Genomic DNA, 19,287 nt, shown 5'->3' with positions numbered 1-19,287 from the left:
AATAAAATTTTAAAATATATTATAACAATTTTTTTAAAAAATTTATTGTATTATAATAAGTATACCAAACATTAAAATAATAAATTAGCATAATAAGGGAATAATTTATTTTTTTAAAAAAATTAATTAATAATTTTTTTTTGTAGTAACAATAAATTGAAACTGAATCCAAAAATTATCATGTTTATGATTTTTTTTGCTAAATAGCGAAAAGAGAGCTCTAAACACTAAACAAATTCAAGTGCAACCATGTATTGTAAACTGGGACCGACAAACAAATCATTATAACCGTCCGATCAGGTTGATTCACCACGTGGCGCATATCTAAAGCACTACGCAGCTTTAACCAAGAGACACAACCCATATTGGAGCCCGCCCCGTTTCATGATAGACGACGAAGCCGGAGGGGTGCGAAGGGTATTTTGCGTAATTAAACGCAAAATCGAAGGCTAAAAGTTACCACTCTGCAATATATAAATGACAGCGACGCGGAGGAGAGAGGAAAAGCCAGCAGCCAAAAAACAGCCATCCAAACAACGAGCCCCCTCTCTCTCTCTCTCTTTAAAGGCCTCCTTGTGGTTTTCTCATTTTCTCTTACCTTGTGGTATCTCTATCTCTCTGTCTGAGCTTTTTGTTTTCACAATCTCATCTTCTTCACAGATTCGCCTTCTTATCGATCTCCTAACTGTATGACCTTCTCTCTCTCTCTATATCTATATGTTTCTCTCTCTAAATAATTTTATAAATCTCCAATCTGAAACCCTAATTTTCCATTTATGTCCTCCAATAATCCGATCATTTGATGAGATCTCTAATTTTTTTTATCAACAATCTTACTTACCGGCGCCACTTGTTCAGATTTTTGGAATTTATTAGCCGATTTTTCATGTTACGATTTCGTCTTGGCTGTTGATTGTTTCGGTCTTCTATTTATTTGTTGCATGCGAGTGTTTATTTTTATTTTTGAAAATCGAGTTATTGAAATTGATCTGAAATTTTGATTTGTATGTGAATTTTGGAGGATATGTGCGGAGATTTTAATTTATTTGGAGGAAATGGGGGTTCGATAAGTTAGTGTGGTTATTAGAGTTTGATTTGCGATAGGTGTGAGCTCTTGGGGATCGTGCTTATGTGTTTGGTTAGATTGGGGCAGTGACGGCCTAGGGTTTTATCATTCTGTGAAGGATGTTTTTAGTTTGTCTAATGTAGACGTGGAACTTTGAAATAATTAAGTTGATAGGAGTGTGTTTAGGAAATGAAAAGAAATTCAATTTTAGATTTGTTAAAAGTATTATCGAACTTAGCTGTATAGTTACACTTGTTTTAGCTGGTTGCTAATGGATTAAGTAAAAATACCTTTTGATTTAGGGGCCTTTTAGATTATCCGTTGTTTATTATCAATTAAATGCTTGATGTTGCTTGCTTTTCGTAATTCTTGGATTTATTTAGGCAAACCATGAGTGACGAGGGAGAAAAGACTTGTCCTCTCTGTGCCGAAGAGATGGATCTGACTGATCAGCAATTGAAGCCTTGCAAGTGTGGCTATGAGGTATGCGTGTCCTTTCACCTAGCTCAAATGCAGATTTTTTTACTTGTGATATGTTATAATCCAATAACTATAAACGCTTGCACCCATGTCTTCTGGTGTTTAAAATCAGTCTTATAACAATGCAAGTGAATAAGACCTTTTTAGTTACCATCAACATTCTTTTTCTTCTTATAACATTGATTTTCAGAGGGTGTCCATCTTCCTCACTGTAGTTTTATCTTTCCAAAACATCTATCTCACGTCGCCAAAACATCTATTATCTGCTGCTTGGTGCTGTGTGCCCTTATTTAGAACCCACTCTTTCATGGATAACAGAAATACTAAAAATTTAGTTCTCTCAGTGATTGGTGTGAAACCTTAATCGTGATATGTCTTCCATATATTGTTTGTTGATAACCATTTCTTAATTCTTTATTTTTAGTTTTCTTTTTACTGCATGATCATGTCGGATCTTATGTGAAATTCATCTGTCCTGTTTCATGGAGTTCTTGTAAATTTGTAGCATGATTTTGGTGGGGGCGAACCAAGGGAATACCACTCATCTCGGTTGTGTGTAGATTTCAGTCCTGAAGTTGTACTTGTTTCTTTGTTCTCTAGGTTTTCCTGTTTCCTGGACCAAGTTATTGTCATGTTTTTTTTCTTGGATCTTATCTGTTACCTATTTTGTTTAAATGTCTGATTGAAGTGTCTTAATTGCAGATATGTGTATGGTGTTGGCACTATATAATGGACATGGCTGAGAAAGATGACATAGAGGGGCTGTGTCCAGCATGCCGTGCACCTTATGACAAAGAAAAGATTGTAGGGATGGCTTCTAATTGTGAAAGGTTGTTGCTAGGTGAACAACTTACATGGTTGGTTTTGGACTCTATTTTTCTCTCTCTTATTGTTTGTTCTAATAATGGCAGATTGGTGGCTGAAATCAATATGGAGCGGAAGAAGTCACAGAAGGCTAAGAATAAATCATCTGATGGAAGGAAGCAACTGAGCAGTGTGAGAGTTATCCAGCGGAATCTTGTATACATAGTTGGTCTGCCTCTTAATTTGGCAGATGAAGATGTAAATCTCTCTCTCTCTCTCTCTCTCTCTCTCTCTCTCTCTCTCCAGTTTGCATGTACTTAAACCCACATTTTCAGTCTTGCTATATAAATTTGATGGTGTATTTTTTTGGCAGCTTCTCCAGCGTAGAGAATATTTTGGTCAATATGGGAGAGTTTTGAAAGTCTCAATGTCTCGCACTGCAGCTGGCGTGATCCAACAGTTTCCGAATAATACTTGTAGTGTGTAAGTCTCAGCATTTGTGTGAATACATTAATGGTAATCTCTTATATGAGATTTTCCTAGCAAAATTCACTTGATCTGTTTAACTTCAAGTGGGACGTGCATTTAGTTTTCTGAGTGCATGTTTTTACTCATATGATGTTCATGCCTTTTACTCATTGATTTTGCATATTGTTGGGTTTGTTATTATTTATGTTTGATTTTTTTGGATGACAAAATTGTCTTTGCTCTCAGATATATTACTTATGCGAAGGAGGAGGAGGCAGTTCGATGTATTCAGTCTGTACATGGGTTTGTCTTGGATGGTAGATCCTTAAAGTATGTATATGTATTCATTTACCTTTATTGTAAAGGCATTTTATTTTGTTTTTTTTTTTAATACAATTGTTTGTAACTTATGCGGGGTATTTTCCAGGGCTTGTTTTGGGACTACAAAATATTGTCATGCATGGCTGAGAAATGTGGTTAGTGTAGCTGGATCTTTTTCCCCCTTTTTTCATATATGAATTGTTTACTTCTTCATGCTTAGAAAAATGACTCAGTTAATTTAACCTGGATTGCTTTTGTCTCTGTCCAGCCATGCACCAATCCTGATTGTTTATATCTCCATGAAGTTGGTTCCCAAGAGGATAGTTTCACTAAAGACGAGATTATTTCGGACTACACAAGGTATATTTATATCATTCTGCCTGATCTCACTTTAGATCTGTCTTCGTTTTCAGTATTTTATAGTCAGTTATTGACCATCTCTTTCAATATGTGGGGTAAAAATGGCTTAGATCCCTCCAGTAGTATTTGCTTTTAGATTAGAGGTTTTATTAGGTGTGCTAAGTCACAAAGATGTGCATCTGTATTTATCGAACTAACGGTGTATGTTCTTCTCCAAAACTAATAAATTGGTGCATGCTAGACTCACTTGTTCTATGTTTTATTAAAAATTCAAACTCTCATATGTTAATTCACTAAACTGAGATCTCTGGTATAGTTATACTTGAATAACTAATTTGGTATTTTTTATGGATAACTAATTAACTTTCGTAGTGGTTTTAAAGGAGTAGAGTTCAACAAATTACTGGTGCAACAAATAATCTGCAGCGACGTTCAGGGAATGTATTACCTCCTCCTATTGATGATTATTGCAATAACAGTTCCCCGGCAAAACCAATTGTTAAAAGTAGTTCAAGTGTAAGTGATCTTAGTATTAACTATGACTGGGTCAGTTTTGTACATATATATGCTTCTTTGAAACACGTGATTTTCTGGTAATCTGTTTGTTATTTGATTTAATTTGTGCATATAGAGAGTTTACATATATTTATGCCTTCTTTTTACTGCGATGACCTCCATGCAATTTATTTGCTTTTCTTATGCTTAGTTGAACATGACACTGGTTGATACTTGCTTATATTTGTACTTATATGTATCTTGTATTTTTTACATGTGTAGCAAAATACAGCAAGCACTACTAAAGGTTCTCCACCAAATGGAAGCTCTGGTAGATCTATCGCTCTACCTGCAGCAGCTTCATGGTATGGTTTTTCACAGCGTATTTCCTTCATATATTTTACTTAATAGTCTCTGAGATCACGAATGCATATTACAGGGGGATGCGTGCTTCAAGCCAACCGTTGGTGGCTAGTACAGTTTGTTTGAATGGACTTCCCAAGCAAAAACCTGCTGCAGTCAGTGGAGCTTTGCCATTCTCATCTGCAGCTGGAAACACAACTCAGCTACTCATATCACATGGTGATATATTAAAGAAGCCAGTAAATGAAGAGATCCAAACCAATTTCAAAAGCAAACCCGAGTCATTAAAGCCTATGACACAATATACTGCTGTGTCTGAGAAACCTGCTTTGCCTGATGGTGCCCTTTCTGGCAGTCAGATGTCTTGCTCACCAGTCTCCAAGTATAATAGACCCATTATTATCCAACCAAATGATGTTAACTCTTTTGACCATGGCCCGCAGCCTTTTGGATCCACACCTATAAAGGACGGAAATACAGAAACTGATTCAAACATACATGAATTATGTGTCGGTATTTCATCGTTGAGTGTGAATATGGATGTTGGAAATGATGATTCTCGGGTTATTGTGTCGAGTAATTCACATCCTGATCATATGAATGGAGGATTGCAACATTATATTGAACAGTATAAAGAACCGTCAATCCCTGTGACAGCAGGGAAATCTCCTACATCAGTAAATAAAATCTGTGATTCAAGAGCAGAGTGTGATTGGAGAACTGACTTGCAATCCGAAGTGGCAGCAAATGTAAATTCTGAAATAGAGGAGGATATACTATCATTTGATAGTCAGAGACTCAAGGATCCAGAGGTCGTGAACCATTCAGTTTATTCACCTAGTTCAGTCAATTTGCTCCATGTTACTAATAATTCAGCTACTCTTTCTGCGCAACATAGTGAGGGTGCTGGTGTAGGTACTTTAAATCCTGATCCTCTTTTCTATGACAGTAGAGGTAGTGATAAATTACATCTATCAAATGGATATTGCGAGAAGATGGTTGGTGCTTCAGTTGGTTCTGATTTGGGTATAGAACATTCCTTTTTACTTCCTAGTGAAGGGAAAGGAAAGCAGATGGAAAGATTTCTGGGTGATGCTGAGAGTAATACAATTGTTGATAATGGTGAGAGCAGCATAATCTCAAATATATTGTCCCTGGACTTTGATTCATGGGATGAATCCTTAGCTTCACCTCAGAACTTAGCTAAATTGTTGGGTGAAACTGATAGACAGACCAGTTCTCTCAAACTTTCAAACTCTTGGAAAGGTCAAAATAACAATCAATCAAGATTCTCTTTTGCAAGACAAGAAGACTCCAAAAATCCAGCACTTGATGTTGAGTCTTATAATGTCTACGGACATTTATCAAGAAATCGACCTTTTCCTCAGGATTTTGCGGAAAACCGGGATCAATATCTTGGTAGGCTGGGGATTTCCAATGGTTTCTCATCCAGTGAGTTCGGGTCTGACAACTTTACTGGCAGTCATTCAGTTTTCTCTTCTAATAAGCTTTCCGGTGAGTATTTTAATTCAGTTTACCATTTATTAATTTCATTTTCTAGTTGTAAAGTAAATATTATAGTACGCTCAAATTCAAGTAAATTGTGAAATAAAGAATACAAGAGAATTTTTGTCTGGTTGGATGATGTGCCCACTAAATGGAGCTGCTTGCTAAAATTTTCACTGCTGAATAACTCTTTTTCAACTAGAGTTTTTCCTTTAAATGAGGAAGGTAAAAGCCCAACGTTACAAGAATACCCCCAAAATAAGAAATGCTTTAGGCTTGAAAATAGCAAACTGTGACTTATTTTTTAAGTAGTAATTTTGAATATGAGCCAGAAAGCAACAGTATGCTGCAGTTGCCATTATCCTAGATGGTTTTGGACTAGAGTAACTTAATAACATAAGCCACCGATTGTATTAGTATCAGATATTTTACGAGAAGTTTAATCTTGTTGTCACTTGTGAGAAACATTCCCGATGAAATCCTTATTGTTCAAGTATATATTTGTAAGAGTGATTCATCTTCTTCAACATAAGGGAAGTGCATTTATGATTTATCTCCTTGAAAGAAAGTGCAAAGAATAGAATGGGATAGTGCATGTTAAAAGGTGTCAGGCAGGAGATTGAGGACCATAAGTTAAAAGATTCTCCATTGTGTATGTGTGGAGAACACTCCCTTTACCTGTGATAGTTGGGTGAGGTAAAATGAATTTGAGGCTAAACACAATGAAATTTAGAGGTAAGGTTTGATGAGTGTCTAGATTTAGTGTTGGTTCCAGTAAGAAAGAAATAAAGAATTTTTTGGAGTGTTGATTTTTTTGGGTGCAAGTGTGTAATTGTTTGGTTTCTGGATTAATTCTGTAGATTTCTTTTAGTTCTCTTGGAAATAGCCACTTTGCCATGCATGTCCAGGGCTGTGTTTCTTGAGATTCTCTGATGCTGTTCGTGGATTGTGAGAGCTGTGTGCTTTTAGATGATTTTGTGTCTGGGCATTTTAGTCATTTTAGTTAGAGTGATCATTTATTCTACAAATTTTTTTAGGATACAATTTAATTCGAAGATAGGTCTTTACTGTTGGTCTATAACTTCGCTTGTTTTTTTTTTTTCGATAACAAATTCAGTTTCTTATACAACTTTTATTTTTTCATTTAGAGGTGTGGTTTTTACTGAGTTATAATAATTTTTCTGATTTCATTCAGCAGCTACTAGAGCTCAGATTTCAGCACCACCTGGATTCTCTGTTCCAAGTAGATCTCCACCTCCAGGCTTCTCTTCTCATGATAGAGTGGACCAGGCATTTGACACCACTGGTAGGGTTTTATCTTGTTATACGATTCTCTTGGATCGTGGTTGTAAAGTCATAAATAAGTGGTGGCTGTTAAATGGACTAAGTTATCTTAAACTGTCCTCTGTAGGGAACCGCCTGCTGGATTCTTCCCCTCTATTGAGAAACTCATATCATACATCACCAGGTGGAAATGTTGGTGGTAATGGGGATATTGAATTTATGGACCCTGCAATTTTGGCTGTTGGGAAAGGAAGGCTTCAAGGTGCACTTAACAATGCAGGCTTAGATATGAGGTCAAATTACCCCCCTCAGTTAAATGCCTTTGAAAACGATGCAAGACTTCAATTATTGATGCAGAGATCTCTCTCTCCACATCAGAACCTTAGATTTTCTGATACGGGGAACAGCTTTTCCTCTCTCAATGATTCTTATGGCATTTCTTCGAGGCTGATGGATCAATCACATGGGAGCAATCTATCCCCGTTGGCCCGACTTTCTCTCCAACAATCCAGAAATTCCTTGATTTCCAATGGTCATTGGAATGGTGGATGGAATGAGGTCCAGAATGCAAACAGCATGGGTGTGGCAGAGCTTCTCAGAAATGAAAGACTGGGTTTTAACAAGTTTTATAGTGGTTACGAGGAGTCGAAGTTTCGGCTGCCTAGTTCGGGCGATCTCTATAACAGAACATATGGGATGTAATGCCTTTTGCATGCATAGAGGTTCGCTTGGTTGGGAATGCTTGAACTGACAAACGTGCAGCTGGGTTGGCATTGTACTCGAGGATGGGATTGACTCATAAGATAACTGGTTCGCGATGGGCCGCCTGATGTAAGGATCGAACTCCCGGACAAATGGGGCAAGAAAAATGGGAGTTCGGAAATCAGCAGGTAGGGTTCAGAAGTCTTCCTTCTATGGTCATATTTATTCAAGGAATTTTGTGGGGGGAAAAAGAAGGGCATGTCAAGCTCACATGATTGTGTCGTTTGATCTATATCTAATTATGTTGTAATGTGTATATATGTTTTTTGTGTGGTTGCAGGTGAACTGCTGTCTGTATTTGATAGAGTAGAGAGTTGAGTTGCAGCGTGCTGTATATGGTTTGACTAGAAGGTTGATCCTCCAGATGCAAAAAATGTTTGGTTCCTAATCACAGTACAACGATGAAATTTGGCTGTCTGCACATTTAAATAGATGATATATGACTATATTTTCTTCTGGTTTTGGTTGCTTCCTTTTCCTTTTTTGACCCCCTGCATTCTATACTGCACCTACAACTTATGGACAGAAGATTATTGTGAAAAATGACCTCAGCCAAGCCCTCTCCTTAAAAGTTTTGTATTACTCTCCCTAAACAAGGCAGTTTACTACTGTCAACTGTGTATGATTAGTGTTCTTTCTATTATCTGATTTACAGATGGGAAAGATAAAAGATTACTGGTGGTGAAGCAGTTAGTGGAACCATCCCGGTCAGTTTGGTTCATTTTTTCATTGAAATTTCATCATATTTCTACGTGTAGTTACCCGATTATTGATTTCTAACTTAATTAAAATTGGACGGTCAGTAGTGTAAGTGTTTCAAATCGTCTCCTTTGTGGGATGGCTGTAATGAGTAGTTTAACGTTGTAATTGTGAGTAATGATGATAAAATTATTTTATGCTGGCCTGACGCTAGGATGTAATCAGAGGCCGAGTCCTGTTCTTCTTCCTGTACCAAATGATGAACCTCTTACCTACGACTTGCCAGGAATACCGGGCGGGGACTAGGGAGTACAATCATCTGGAGTTGGTTGGTAAAACATAGCAATCTATATAATTTGTGGCATTATACGAGGATACTATATCCTTTATTAATCGAACTGATTGTCTGCCTAAGGTTCGGCTGTGCTAAAAGTCTATTCCATTAAATGGGATCACATAAATCACTAATTTATGGCCATCCATCCATTAAGCATCGTTTTAGATGCATTCTTGATGTATCTAAATGATATTGTGAGCATAATCCATATCACGTAGAGAGTGGGATTTGATTATTCGTGATTGGAAACAATTTAAAATTCAAATATTATCGTGAAGAATGAGATTTGAACCCTAATCTAACGCTTCAGATTAATTCGGCTTCCTCAACATTTTCATTTACTCGGAACGTGGGACTATTGTCGACAAACTAATAATCAAAGCTGGCCCTGAAACTGATTCCAAAAATGAGCCCATTTAAATTACAACTTGCTGGGCTGGGTTTCATAGATATATATGTACGAAGTCTAACTGGTAACGGGTACTTGGGTTAACTTTCTGGTCTGCGTAAAAAAGGGATCAGTGCTACACACACAGTTACAACAAGATCAACCTTGTTGGTTGCCTGTACTCGTTATTCGGTACTTGAACCCACCACCACTTCCACTTATTACAAACATCTATTAGTTATATTAAATATCAGAAATCAGAGAAATATAATTTTTTCAAAAAATAAAATTATTTATTTTTGGTTGACAAGGACAGATTTGTATACATACACGTGTAACCATTCAAGCCCACAGAAATCAAAAGAATAAAAGCTTGCCCCCACTCAATTATGGATTTTTGGGTGTCTCGTTCCCTGCCTCATGTTAACAAATGTTTATTATATACAAGTACATATATACATATAAAACATAAGAATTGCCTCAATTATATACAAGTACATTTATACATATATAACATAAGAATTGCCAAAAATGCACGTATATGCTTTCATATAAACTGGGTCCTGATCAAAATAAAGGCCTCAACTCTTATCACCAAACGTATTTTGAACTCTATTAATATTTTTTTTTTTTTTAAAAAGCATTTTTGAAACTCTCTTCACCAAAATTTACAAAAAAAATAATATATTTACAATAAATGGTCAATTAGTGAATTTCACGCACGATTTTTTAGATATATATATATATATATATATATAAAGGATTTCTAGTCAGGTGTCGTTTTCCATATGGATACTTTTGGCTTCTTACATATTTAGTTATATTTAATAATGAAGTAAATACCGTCATTTCAAAAATTAAATTAATAAAAATAATAGAATATTTTATTTATAAGTTAACACACTTTCTCTCAAGCAAATAAAATCTTTTAATTCAACCAGTGTACTTAAATTTACAGAAGATACAAAAGTTTAAAAATGAGAGAAAATTCAAATCAAACAAAAATTAATTAAGTTTTGCATGACCTTCGTTTATAATCTCATCTAAATAATTCAACCTTATAAAAGAATATAATTTATTGTTTACATAATAATAATCATTATATATATATATACACACACACACGCGCGTATGAGAAAGAGGATCAAACAGAATTAAGTTGAGATGGGCAAGTCCATTTGATTTCTGCAGGGCATGGGGATGGAGTCGTGAATGGGGGAAAATAAACAAATAATAAAAGTAAAAGTGTAATTGAGTCCGGACCCACCACGTGCTCAAAAAACCAAGTGTAATCTTAACGTGATCCTCTTGAAAGAGAAAGATTGTATTTGTATCCAATAGCTGTTTTATTTTTCTAATATGACATTTTTAAATGTCAACTGTCTCTCAATTAGATAGTTGATAATTTAATTTATTTATTTTTAAATAAAATTATGGACTGTAATTTTGTATATATTTTTTATTAAAAAAATAATTATATCATTTACTATTATTAAAATACTAATGATAATATTATTGATGTACAAATGTTATTTAATTATTAAAATATATGAATTAAAAAAGTATAATCTTAAATAATTTCTTTATCATATGAGTTTAGTGCATTTCATATATTTATATTTTTTATTTCTTGACATCTCTTTATTAACATAAATACAACTAATTATTAATTTAAATATACGAGTAAATTAATTTTGTATGCATAAAATATTAATTAGTTAGGATATATAAAAGAGAAATATATAATTAGACTTTAAAATGTCAACAATAAATACAATACAGATTACTATGAATTTATGTTAGTGTTCTTAGAGAAATGTTTTTTTATTGGTTTCAAATCACCTTAGATTTGTCTTTCAAATTACATGTTCCCCCCCCTCCGGTTGTAGGTTATGGGACACCACGGATGGATAGACACATACATGTTATATGTACATATATGTATATATGTATATATACATGTATGTATATAGACCGACAGGTGGCAGTTAGAAGGGGACCATAAAAGATGGAAAACAAAAAAGAAAAAGTGAAGAGAAAGTGAGTGATTTGACGAAACAGTGTATATAAAAATTGTAAGGAGGCCATGAACAGTTACATCAGATTTCATGTGTTTTCTTGTCTCTCTTTCCCCTTGTTTTTTTTTTTTTTTTTTCTTTCATCATATAAACATAAAAAGCGAAATGACATTTATTGTCACCTTCGATCTTTTCCAATTCTCCATTTCTTCTCTCTCGTCTCCCCCACCAATCATTAACTTTGTCTTCAACCTGTAACCGAGTATTCTTATCCAATCACATATCGTCGGCCACCATTCCTCGTCACCCGCAGGTGATGCAGCTTTTACTTTTACGTTACTTTTTATTTAGGTTTAGGAATTTGGATAAGGGAAAGGTGAGTGAATACGACACCGTAAAATGATTACACATACATATGTAAGAAATTTTTTTATATATTATGCGGTAGTAAATCAATAGTGACCTGATTGTCGACGAAAGTGGATAGTAGTTGAGTGTTTCTTTACATGGGAAATTAGAGATAACCACTGCGTCTTATCAGCTAGCGATAAATGCATATAAATACACTTGTAAGTTTTTTGGAAAAAAGAAAATTAAAATATAGATGGGAGTAGTTTTGGCCTACATGGGTCGATCTAATTGCAAATTAGTATTTGTGACTTTATGAAAAGTTCAGTATCCTATAATTTGATGTAAATTATGTCATTTCACAAGAAACTATATGGTTATTTAAAGTATATATATAGCCCTGTCATAGTTTCAGAATTAATAATGAAAGAACTCAAAAATTACAAAATAATTGCGTAAAAAACCTATCGCTAGATACCCAACTGCTACCAGAGAAAATTCACAAGAATCAAACTTCTCCTACCAGGTAGAGTGAAACTGTAATTTACTATAAAAGAAAATCTATTCTACCTAATTTGACCTTTTTCTCTAAATTCTTAACGAAAGTCACTGCTCCAAAATAACGAAATACCATCCGAAACTGCATGTCTTTATTACAAAATGAACTGTGCACATGATTATCAAACTGATAAAATTCTACTACAAAAGCAAATCACATTGATATTGATCAAAGGAAGCAAACAGCTACTCCATCTGGAGAAAGCAGTGAAATGGCATTAGAATTTTCCTTCATACTAGTATTTGAAACAATGATTGAGTGATGCTTTGGTTTATGAACAAAGTCAAAAACCGGGGTTTTTACGGAATATCAATCAGTGATAACTATTTCTTTGTCGCCTATTGACCTCCAATTTATTGAGGGAGGGGAGATAGGCTATGTCGGTGCATGTGGTGGCTTCATCTGATATTGAAACTGAGAGGTGTTGGCGGCCGCACTGCTCGGTGGTGTAAAACAGAGATTGTGGACTGTCAGATGATTAAGTGATTTTGAAGGAAAAATGGCAGCGGAGGGAGGGGTAGCCGAGTAAGAGAATCCTGATGATGCTGCAGTAGAGAACAATGGCACTGGGGTTGCGGCGCTGACTTGACTATGCATTTGCCATGCCCAGTTGGGGAGACCTTGAGGAGAGCCCAACTCAATTCTCTTCTCCATTGCTCTTTCCTGAAAAAAATAAGTCAAACACTCAGCTATGCTTATAGTTACAAAATGGGATTCCCAGGAAGCTTCATACTTTGTTTAAACCACTCTAACATAAGAACCTTTCTTCTTCTTCTAAAGAACATTCAATCAAATATGCTTGCATGCCACCATCAAACTATCCACAAACATGCAACATGCAACTACAATATTATACTATTGCTCCATCAGTTTTCCACAGTACCAATATCGAATGCTCTGCCTCCTACTAAATTAAATTCATGCTATAAGATTGATCTGATGGAAACAACCATTGCAATCACAAATGTTATACCATTACACCACCAAAAGAATTCTGAAAACCCGGATTCTTGTGAAACAAACTTGCATGTATAGGACATTCAGAGAGAAAGAGTAAAGAAAAGTTATCTATTTACTTTAATACAGTCCCCTAATACAGTCCCGTTAATCTATTTATTATAATACAGTCCCCTTCAGCACTAAACTACTAGGTTGCATTAGGTTAGATTGGTTGGATAGGGAAGGAAACCAACTGAATGATTATTGATCACCGAATATTTACAAAGTAAAACTATGTGCCTATACCAAAAAATTAAAAAGTTATCCAAACTTGAAAAGGTTTAGATTAATAAATGAACTTCTGCTAATTTACCTCACTGGGGAATAAGCCAGGGTATAGACCATTCCAGAAAAAGGGTGGATCTGAAGTCCTTGCTAGCCCTTTGAAAGGTGGATCAACCAATGCTGCAGGCATACTGTTCTCCATCTGTGCATGCAAATCATAGAGAACATAAACGGACGATGGCATTGAAATCGACATCACAATAACATACTTCATCATCCGGCACACAAACTGAAAGGATTTAACATTATGAATCTCTTTGACCATACTATTTTTTTTAAAAAAATAACATTAATAAACAAATAAAGCCAATAAGATCATCTCTTGATTCCAACATCCAACAAGGCACCAAGAAGCCATTAATATCTCCAATGACTTCAAATCAAACAATGTATTTAAACATAAAGTTTCTAATATGATAATGATAATACATAAACAGGATCTACAAACAAGAAAATAAAGCATTCAGTTAAGGGCATACCCTTGAGCTCCTTCCACCCTGCCCACCATAAAGGCCAGAATGGAATTGGAGATGCCCCTCATTTTGCTTGGTAACATTTCCAAAAGGTGGGGATATCCCCAAGTTCAGGTCAAGATTGTGATCAATACCTGCAGAAAGAATTATTCAAACAAGATATGATCAAGAAGGCTTTACCAAATTTACCGGAAATAAATATGGTAGAAAAATAAATATATGTGATATGCTCAGATTGTGACATCAATAGCCAACATCTGGCAGTACCTTCATTACTGGCCTCAGGGTTCATTTCCCCTTCATAAGTACTTGGCTCAAAATTGGTGACTGCTTCCCTTCCATTGCATTTGATAGCTGCCCTGTCATAAGCCCTGATTTCCAGAAAATCAAAAGGTAGAGATTTGTTGGTTGGAACCCTATTGAGGTTGAGAATTCAGGGTAATAAATTCAGTATCAGGTAGAGTGTAATTCATGATCATTAGGACCTTGCAGCTTCTACTTCACTGTCGAATAGCCCAAGATAAATATACCTGCATGTAAGCATAGTTATCTCCATGATGAAAACGCCATCACCAATCATTTTTTTCTTTGAAACAGGCATCTTAGATTTGTTTCTCCATATGAGCAGATAACAAAAACAGCCTGTTATGAGTTAATTTCCTAACCAGTTCTCATTTCAGAACAACAGGAACCTATAACTCATACCACTACCCAAATGACCAGTTAAATAAAATAATTTAGAACCATGAACTTGTTCCTCACTTTTTGCCAAGGAATTGCCCCATCCGTGCTTCCCATCTGCCACACTTATGCAGCGTCACTCCTCTATATTTGGAGCTCCCCCTAGAAAAACCAGTGCTCTGACGGCGGAGTATGTGTACAAACTCTTCTTTGGTCAGATTTTTCATCTGCCCATTGATCAAGGTCATTTAACCTAGTGTCTCATGGTAGAAACCAAGTAAAATAAATAAATTTAATTCTACATGTAATACTGGCATTATTGAACCTGTTTAAGGTCATCCTCATAGTCACTGAGAATGAAATTGATGTCAGCATCAACACCCCTGAACTTAATAGCAGCTCGATCATAGGCCCTGCATACAAATGGAATTTTAGAAAAAAAAGATCATCTTAAAAGTGTTAAACTGCTTGAATTTAAACACAATTTTTTTTGGAGAACATACTAAAATAATGAATAAGGTGAAACAAAAAACTTTCCATGCGATCATAATATTTACCTAGCTGCAGCATGAGCAGTATCAAATCCACCTACATGATCCCAGCAGCCAAGTTAATTAGAAGTATTGCTAAAAAGAGGAAAGCATTTTAAATATTTCTGACAGTAATAAAATCAGAATTCAGTCAAATAAACACCACGTCCATACCCAAATAAACTTGTTTCCCACAATCCCTGCACCAACAAAAGGAAAAGAAAATTAACCAAACATGTTACATGAAAGTCAGTTCTGAAAATTCAGGTAAGCCAAGGGATCAATTCATGTTCTAAAACACAGAGTGAATGGGAAAGGACGTCAACAATAAAGAAAGTTCAATCACAGGTTGAACCAATTATAAGAGGGCATTTAGTTAAGCTTATAAACCAGTCAACAGGAATTTAAAAGCTCTCTAGCAGCATTTTAAAAATTTTTTACTGATTTGGCAAACACCTAAAAGGTGATAAGTTAAAGATTTTATTAGCTCTTGCAACAATTTTTTAGAAAGCTGCTCATTACTAATATTTAAAAGAACACCGCTGTTGACTAAACTCATAATTAAGAATGAACATAAATAAAAAAATAATAATTAGAATTAAAATATTATTTTATATTTTAATTAGTAAAAAATATAAAGAAATGATTTTCAAGAAAAAAATTATTTTTGCAACTGTATAAACTAAAAATAGTAAAACTATTATTTTGATAGAATTTTTCACCTTACTATCTACGTATTTAATAAACACATAAATAAACTCATAAAACTTACCATACGCTCGTGTTAGCCAGACGCCTATGACTTATTTATATAAAAACTGTATTAACTTATCTGCTGTTAGATAGGTTATAAATTATACAGCTTATAAATTCTTACAAAATAAGCTACGGCAAAAGCCCCAACACCTGCTTAACATCAAATTCAACTAACAAGTAAACACAATCTGACCTGAACGATTATTTAGCAATCTCAAATGCAGCCAAAGCACAACCAAAATGCAACAGAGATTAACCACCCATCAAGCCCATTGGAAGGAGAATTCGCAACAACAACAGAAAATAACTACTCAAATTTTTCACAATTCAGTTATATTATAGAACCGAACTCACCAGATATGCGATTCCCATCGCCCGGTCCTCCTATAGAAGGTCACCCCTCTATACTGCGAGCTCCTTGACCGGGGTCCTCTTCTACTCTTCTTCGCCGGCTGTGAAGCTTGCTGCACCACCCGCAATTCATCACCGCCGCCACCAACAGTCCCACCTTCTTGCTTTCCCCTCTCGAACGAAAGATCAATCCAGCTCTTCGAGCTCTGCCCCTCCGAGTTCCCAAAATCCTTACCATGCCCCTCACTACTTCCACTTACAGGAAAGAACTCCTTCGTAACCACGGCATCATTTTCGCTTCCACGACCACCTCCGCCAACCTTCAGTATATCGAAGTTGAGCATGAAGGCGCGTGTAGAACACGAGTCTTCCTCTCCTCCTCCGTTGCTAGAAGCGTCCGCATTGACGATCGACGAGTTTGACGTCCCTGATTCGTCCATTTGGTTACCCGACCCTTGCGGCAACTTCTCCGAGAATGAGTCGCCGTTCTGGTTCGACTCAGCCGAGTCCACATTGAGGTCGAGATCCAGCATCTCTCTCTTGTAATCAACATAAAATTTCACTCTCTTTCTTTATTGAAGCTCAATCCTCCGCTACTCAGCTTCGAAAACAACTGCTAGAGTAGTGAAATGCTTAGCATCGATCACTCAAAGCTCCAAATCCAACGGTCTAGACCGATCGAATCAGTGATCTCCAAAAACACAAGCAACCGTATGATCGGAGCTTGGAATTCGCAATTTAAGACGAAAATACAAAGAGAGCTACAGAAATATAACGAAAGAGCAAGTAGAGACGGAGAAAACCGAATTTGAGATAGACAACCAAAACAAATAGCAAATAGCTGAATATACAGAGAGAGAGAGAGAGAAAGAGAGAGAAAGAGAGAGAAGGAGCTCTCTGGTACTTCCTCTATGGAACAGCGAATGAACTTCCCGGTGGCCGGAAAACGCCTCGGAGCGAAGCCGGAGAAGGAGAATAAGGTAGGAGATGCTAGTAAGCTCTTCGAATTTGCAAATTACACGCCGAGGAACTCATCGTAGGAGTGAAATCATCGCCGACTAAACTGATTCCATTCTCTCGAGAGGAAGAGAAAAAGAGGGAAGGGGATGGGACGTGTGAGGGAACATTTCAGACCCGTTTTAAGAGGAGGATGGAATATATAAACATTTTTCTCTCTCCATTGGGGGGTTCTACACCGGTTTGGCCGGTTACCGGTTACCTTTCGATATTGTCAAGAGATTTTTTTCGCTTCTTGATACTTCTAAGGGCCCTAGCCAAAACGTTCTGTTCATTTCCGTAGACGGAAACTCGCGTCTAATACTCTAACCGCATATATATATACATATAATATATACACACACACCCACAAACAGAGTGGGACCCGCTAGTAATAAACTGCCAGTGGGTGCGAATAATAGATGAATGCTGCAAAATTGTACATGGATTTTTAAAATCAATATATAATTACGATTACATTTTTAAAAAATGATTTAATTATTAAGTGTATTTACCAATTAATTTAATTTTTAATAAACATTAAATAATATTTTATGTCATATACATAACTGTTAATAAATAAATAAAAAGTAGCAAAATAAGAGATTCTATTTGATAAAATGTAAAAATAATTATATAAAAAATAAAAAACAATAATATAATAAGTAATTTTGTTTTAAAAATACAAAATAATTATGATTTAAGTTAATATAGAAAACAAAAAAAAAATACAAAATTGTGCACAAAATATTACTAAATTTTTGTCCTGGTTAAAATTTTAAAATTTAATTATATAGCAAATAAATTTTTATTAATTAGAAATTAAAATTTTTAAATACTTTAAATAAATATATATCTTTTATTTTTTGTATTTAAAAATATATCATATAGAATTTATATTTAATTGATTTTTAAATTCTATTTTTATAAAAAAATTAATACAAATAATTACTAAATATGATGTTTACACTGATTTTATCTTTATATTTTATAATCTAAATAGATAATAATATTATAAAATGTTATCTTGACATTATATATATAATTATACCCGAACAACTAAATAATTATATATATATTATTTTTACATAACCAGAAACTTAATCTAAATTCATCGAATATACATAGTACACCAAATAATATACGTATATATGTATGATTTTGTGGAAAATTAATTAATTCTTAGGAAATGTAAATAATAGATTTGTAAAAAAAATAATAATAATAATTTTCATTATAATTCTAAACAGTAAAAAAAATGTGAAATTGCAAATTTATTGAACACGTTTTGTGAAATTCATTATTTCAAAACATTATATACATGTGTTTATATGTATGTGGTGCAATGTACTAAAATAGTAAATACTAAATAAAAATTAATATAATATAATATATACGTATGTTTATAATTATTTCACATGCATGAATATCATGCGAAGGAAGAAGGCTTTTTTTTTCCCAAAAAAAGTAAAAAAAAAAAAGAAAAGATGATTACTAATTATTATATTAAAGCATGCCTCTTTTAGTTTTCTAAATATTTTAATAAGCTTATTTTTTGCAGTAATTTAATTATATTTTCATAATTTTTTTTTTTGTTTAGGCTGTGTGTTAAATAAATATATATTTTTATAAAGTTTATTCAAAATTTACGTTTAATTTGTTAAAGGTTAATGATAATTTTATTTTAGCTTAATATATTTTATTATTCTATATCAAAGTGTTTGAGTGAAATATTTTCTTGAAATTCATTTAAAAAATTAAACTTAGTCCGAGTGCGGGTAAAAATTTTATTAAATTACGATAACAATAGTCTTATAAGAACTTTCGAAGAAGTATAACTACATTAGTCAATTATAAATTTCATCAAAATATTTAGTTAGTATTTTTTCAAATAAATTTTTTATATCTGTTTATAAATAAATTTTAAAATACCAAAAAAGTTATTAATTTATTTCGAA

General features: G+C 34.4%; 2 protein-coding genes across 7 annotated transcripts; one reads left to right on the top strand and one right to left on the bottom strand.

Moving 5' to 3' along the window:
• The first annotated feature begins 486 nt into the window (after window positions 1-486).
• LOC110808526 (uncharacterized) lies at window positions 487-8,638 on the top strand. 3 transcript variants are annotated; one of them, XM_022034045.2, is made up of 14 exons: window positions 487-687; window positions 1,450-1,549; window positions 2,249-2,376; window positions 2,458-2,608; window positions 2,724-2,833; window positions 3,065-3,148; window positions 3,246-3,294; window positions 3,408-3,499; window positions 3,883-4,015; window positions 4,277-4,359; window positions 4,434-5,872; window positions 7,062-7,169; window positions 7,275-8,037; window positions 8,190-8,638. In XM_022034045.2, the coding sequence occupies exons 2-13, from the start codon at window positions 1,457-1,459 to the stop codon at window positions 7,847-7,849; spliced, it is 3,045 nt and encodes a 1,014-aa protein (XP_021889737.1). In that variant the 5' UTR covers window positions 487-687; window positions 1,450-1,456; the 3' UTR covers window positions 7,850-8,037; window positions 8,190-8,638. The 3 variants fall into 3 exon arrangements, with proteins under 3 accessions (XP_021889737.1, XP_021889736.1, XP_088070525.1); XM_022034044.2 differs by having other exon boundaries at window positions 7,059-7,169; XM_088214399.1 differs by lacking the exons at window positions 487-687; window positions 1,450-1,549 and having other exon boundaries at window positions 2,252-2,387; window positions 7,059-7,169.
• Window positions 8,639-12,327: 3,689 nt separating this feature from the next.
• LOC110808549 (ethylene-responsive transcription factor RAP2-7) lies at window positions 12,328-17,481 on the bottom strand. Of its 4 annotated transcripts, XM_088214395.1 has the most exons (10): window positions 16,337-17,478; window positions 15,401-15,426; window positions 15,254-15,284; window positions 15,022-15,109; window positions 14,778-14,923; window positions 14,501-14,545; window positions 14,283-14,386; window positions 14,022-14,149; window positions 13,571-13,684; window positions 12,328-12,921 (listed from the first exon to the last, which is right to left on the bottom strand). In XM_088214395.1, the coding sequence occupies exons 1-10, from the start codon at window positions 16,864-16,866 to the stop codon at window positions 12,634-12,636; spliced, it is 1,500 nt and encodes a 499-aa protein (XP_088070521.1). In that variant the 5' UTR covers window positions 16,867-17,478; the 3' UTR covers window positions 12,328-12,633. The 4 variants fall into 4 exon arrangements, with proteins under 4 accessions (XP_088070521.1, XP_088070522.1, XP_088070524.1 ...); XM_088214396.1 differs by lacking the exon at window positions 14,501-14,545; XM_088214398.1 differs by lacking the exons at window positions 12,328-12,921; window positions 13,571-13,684; window positions 14,022-14,149; window positions 14,778-14,923 and having other exon boundaries at window positions 14,307-14,545; window positions 16,337-17,481.
• Between the last annotated feature and the right edge of the window lie 1,806 nt (window positions 17,482-19,287).

Source organism: Carica papaya, chromosome 2 (genome assembly GCF_054855325.1).
Source record: "Carica papaya isolate Zhongbai chromosome 2, ASM5485532v1, whole genome shotgun sequence".
Lineage (NCBI taxonomy): Eukaryota > Viridiplantae > Streptophyta > Magnoliopsida > Brassicales > Caricaceae > Carica > Carica papaya.
This window is presented reverse-complemented; position numbering and strand designations above follow the sequence as displayed.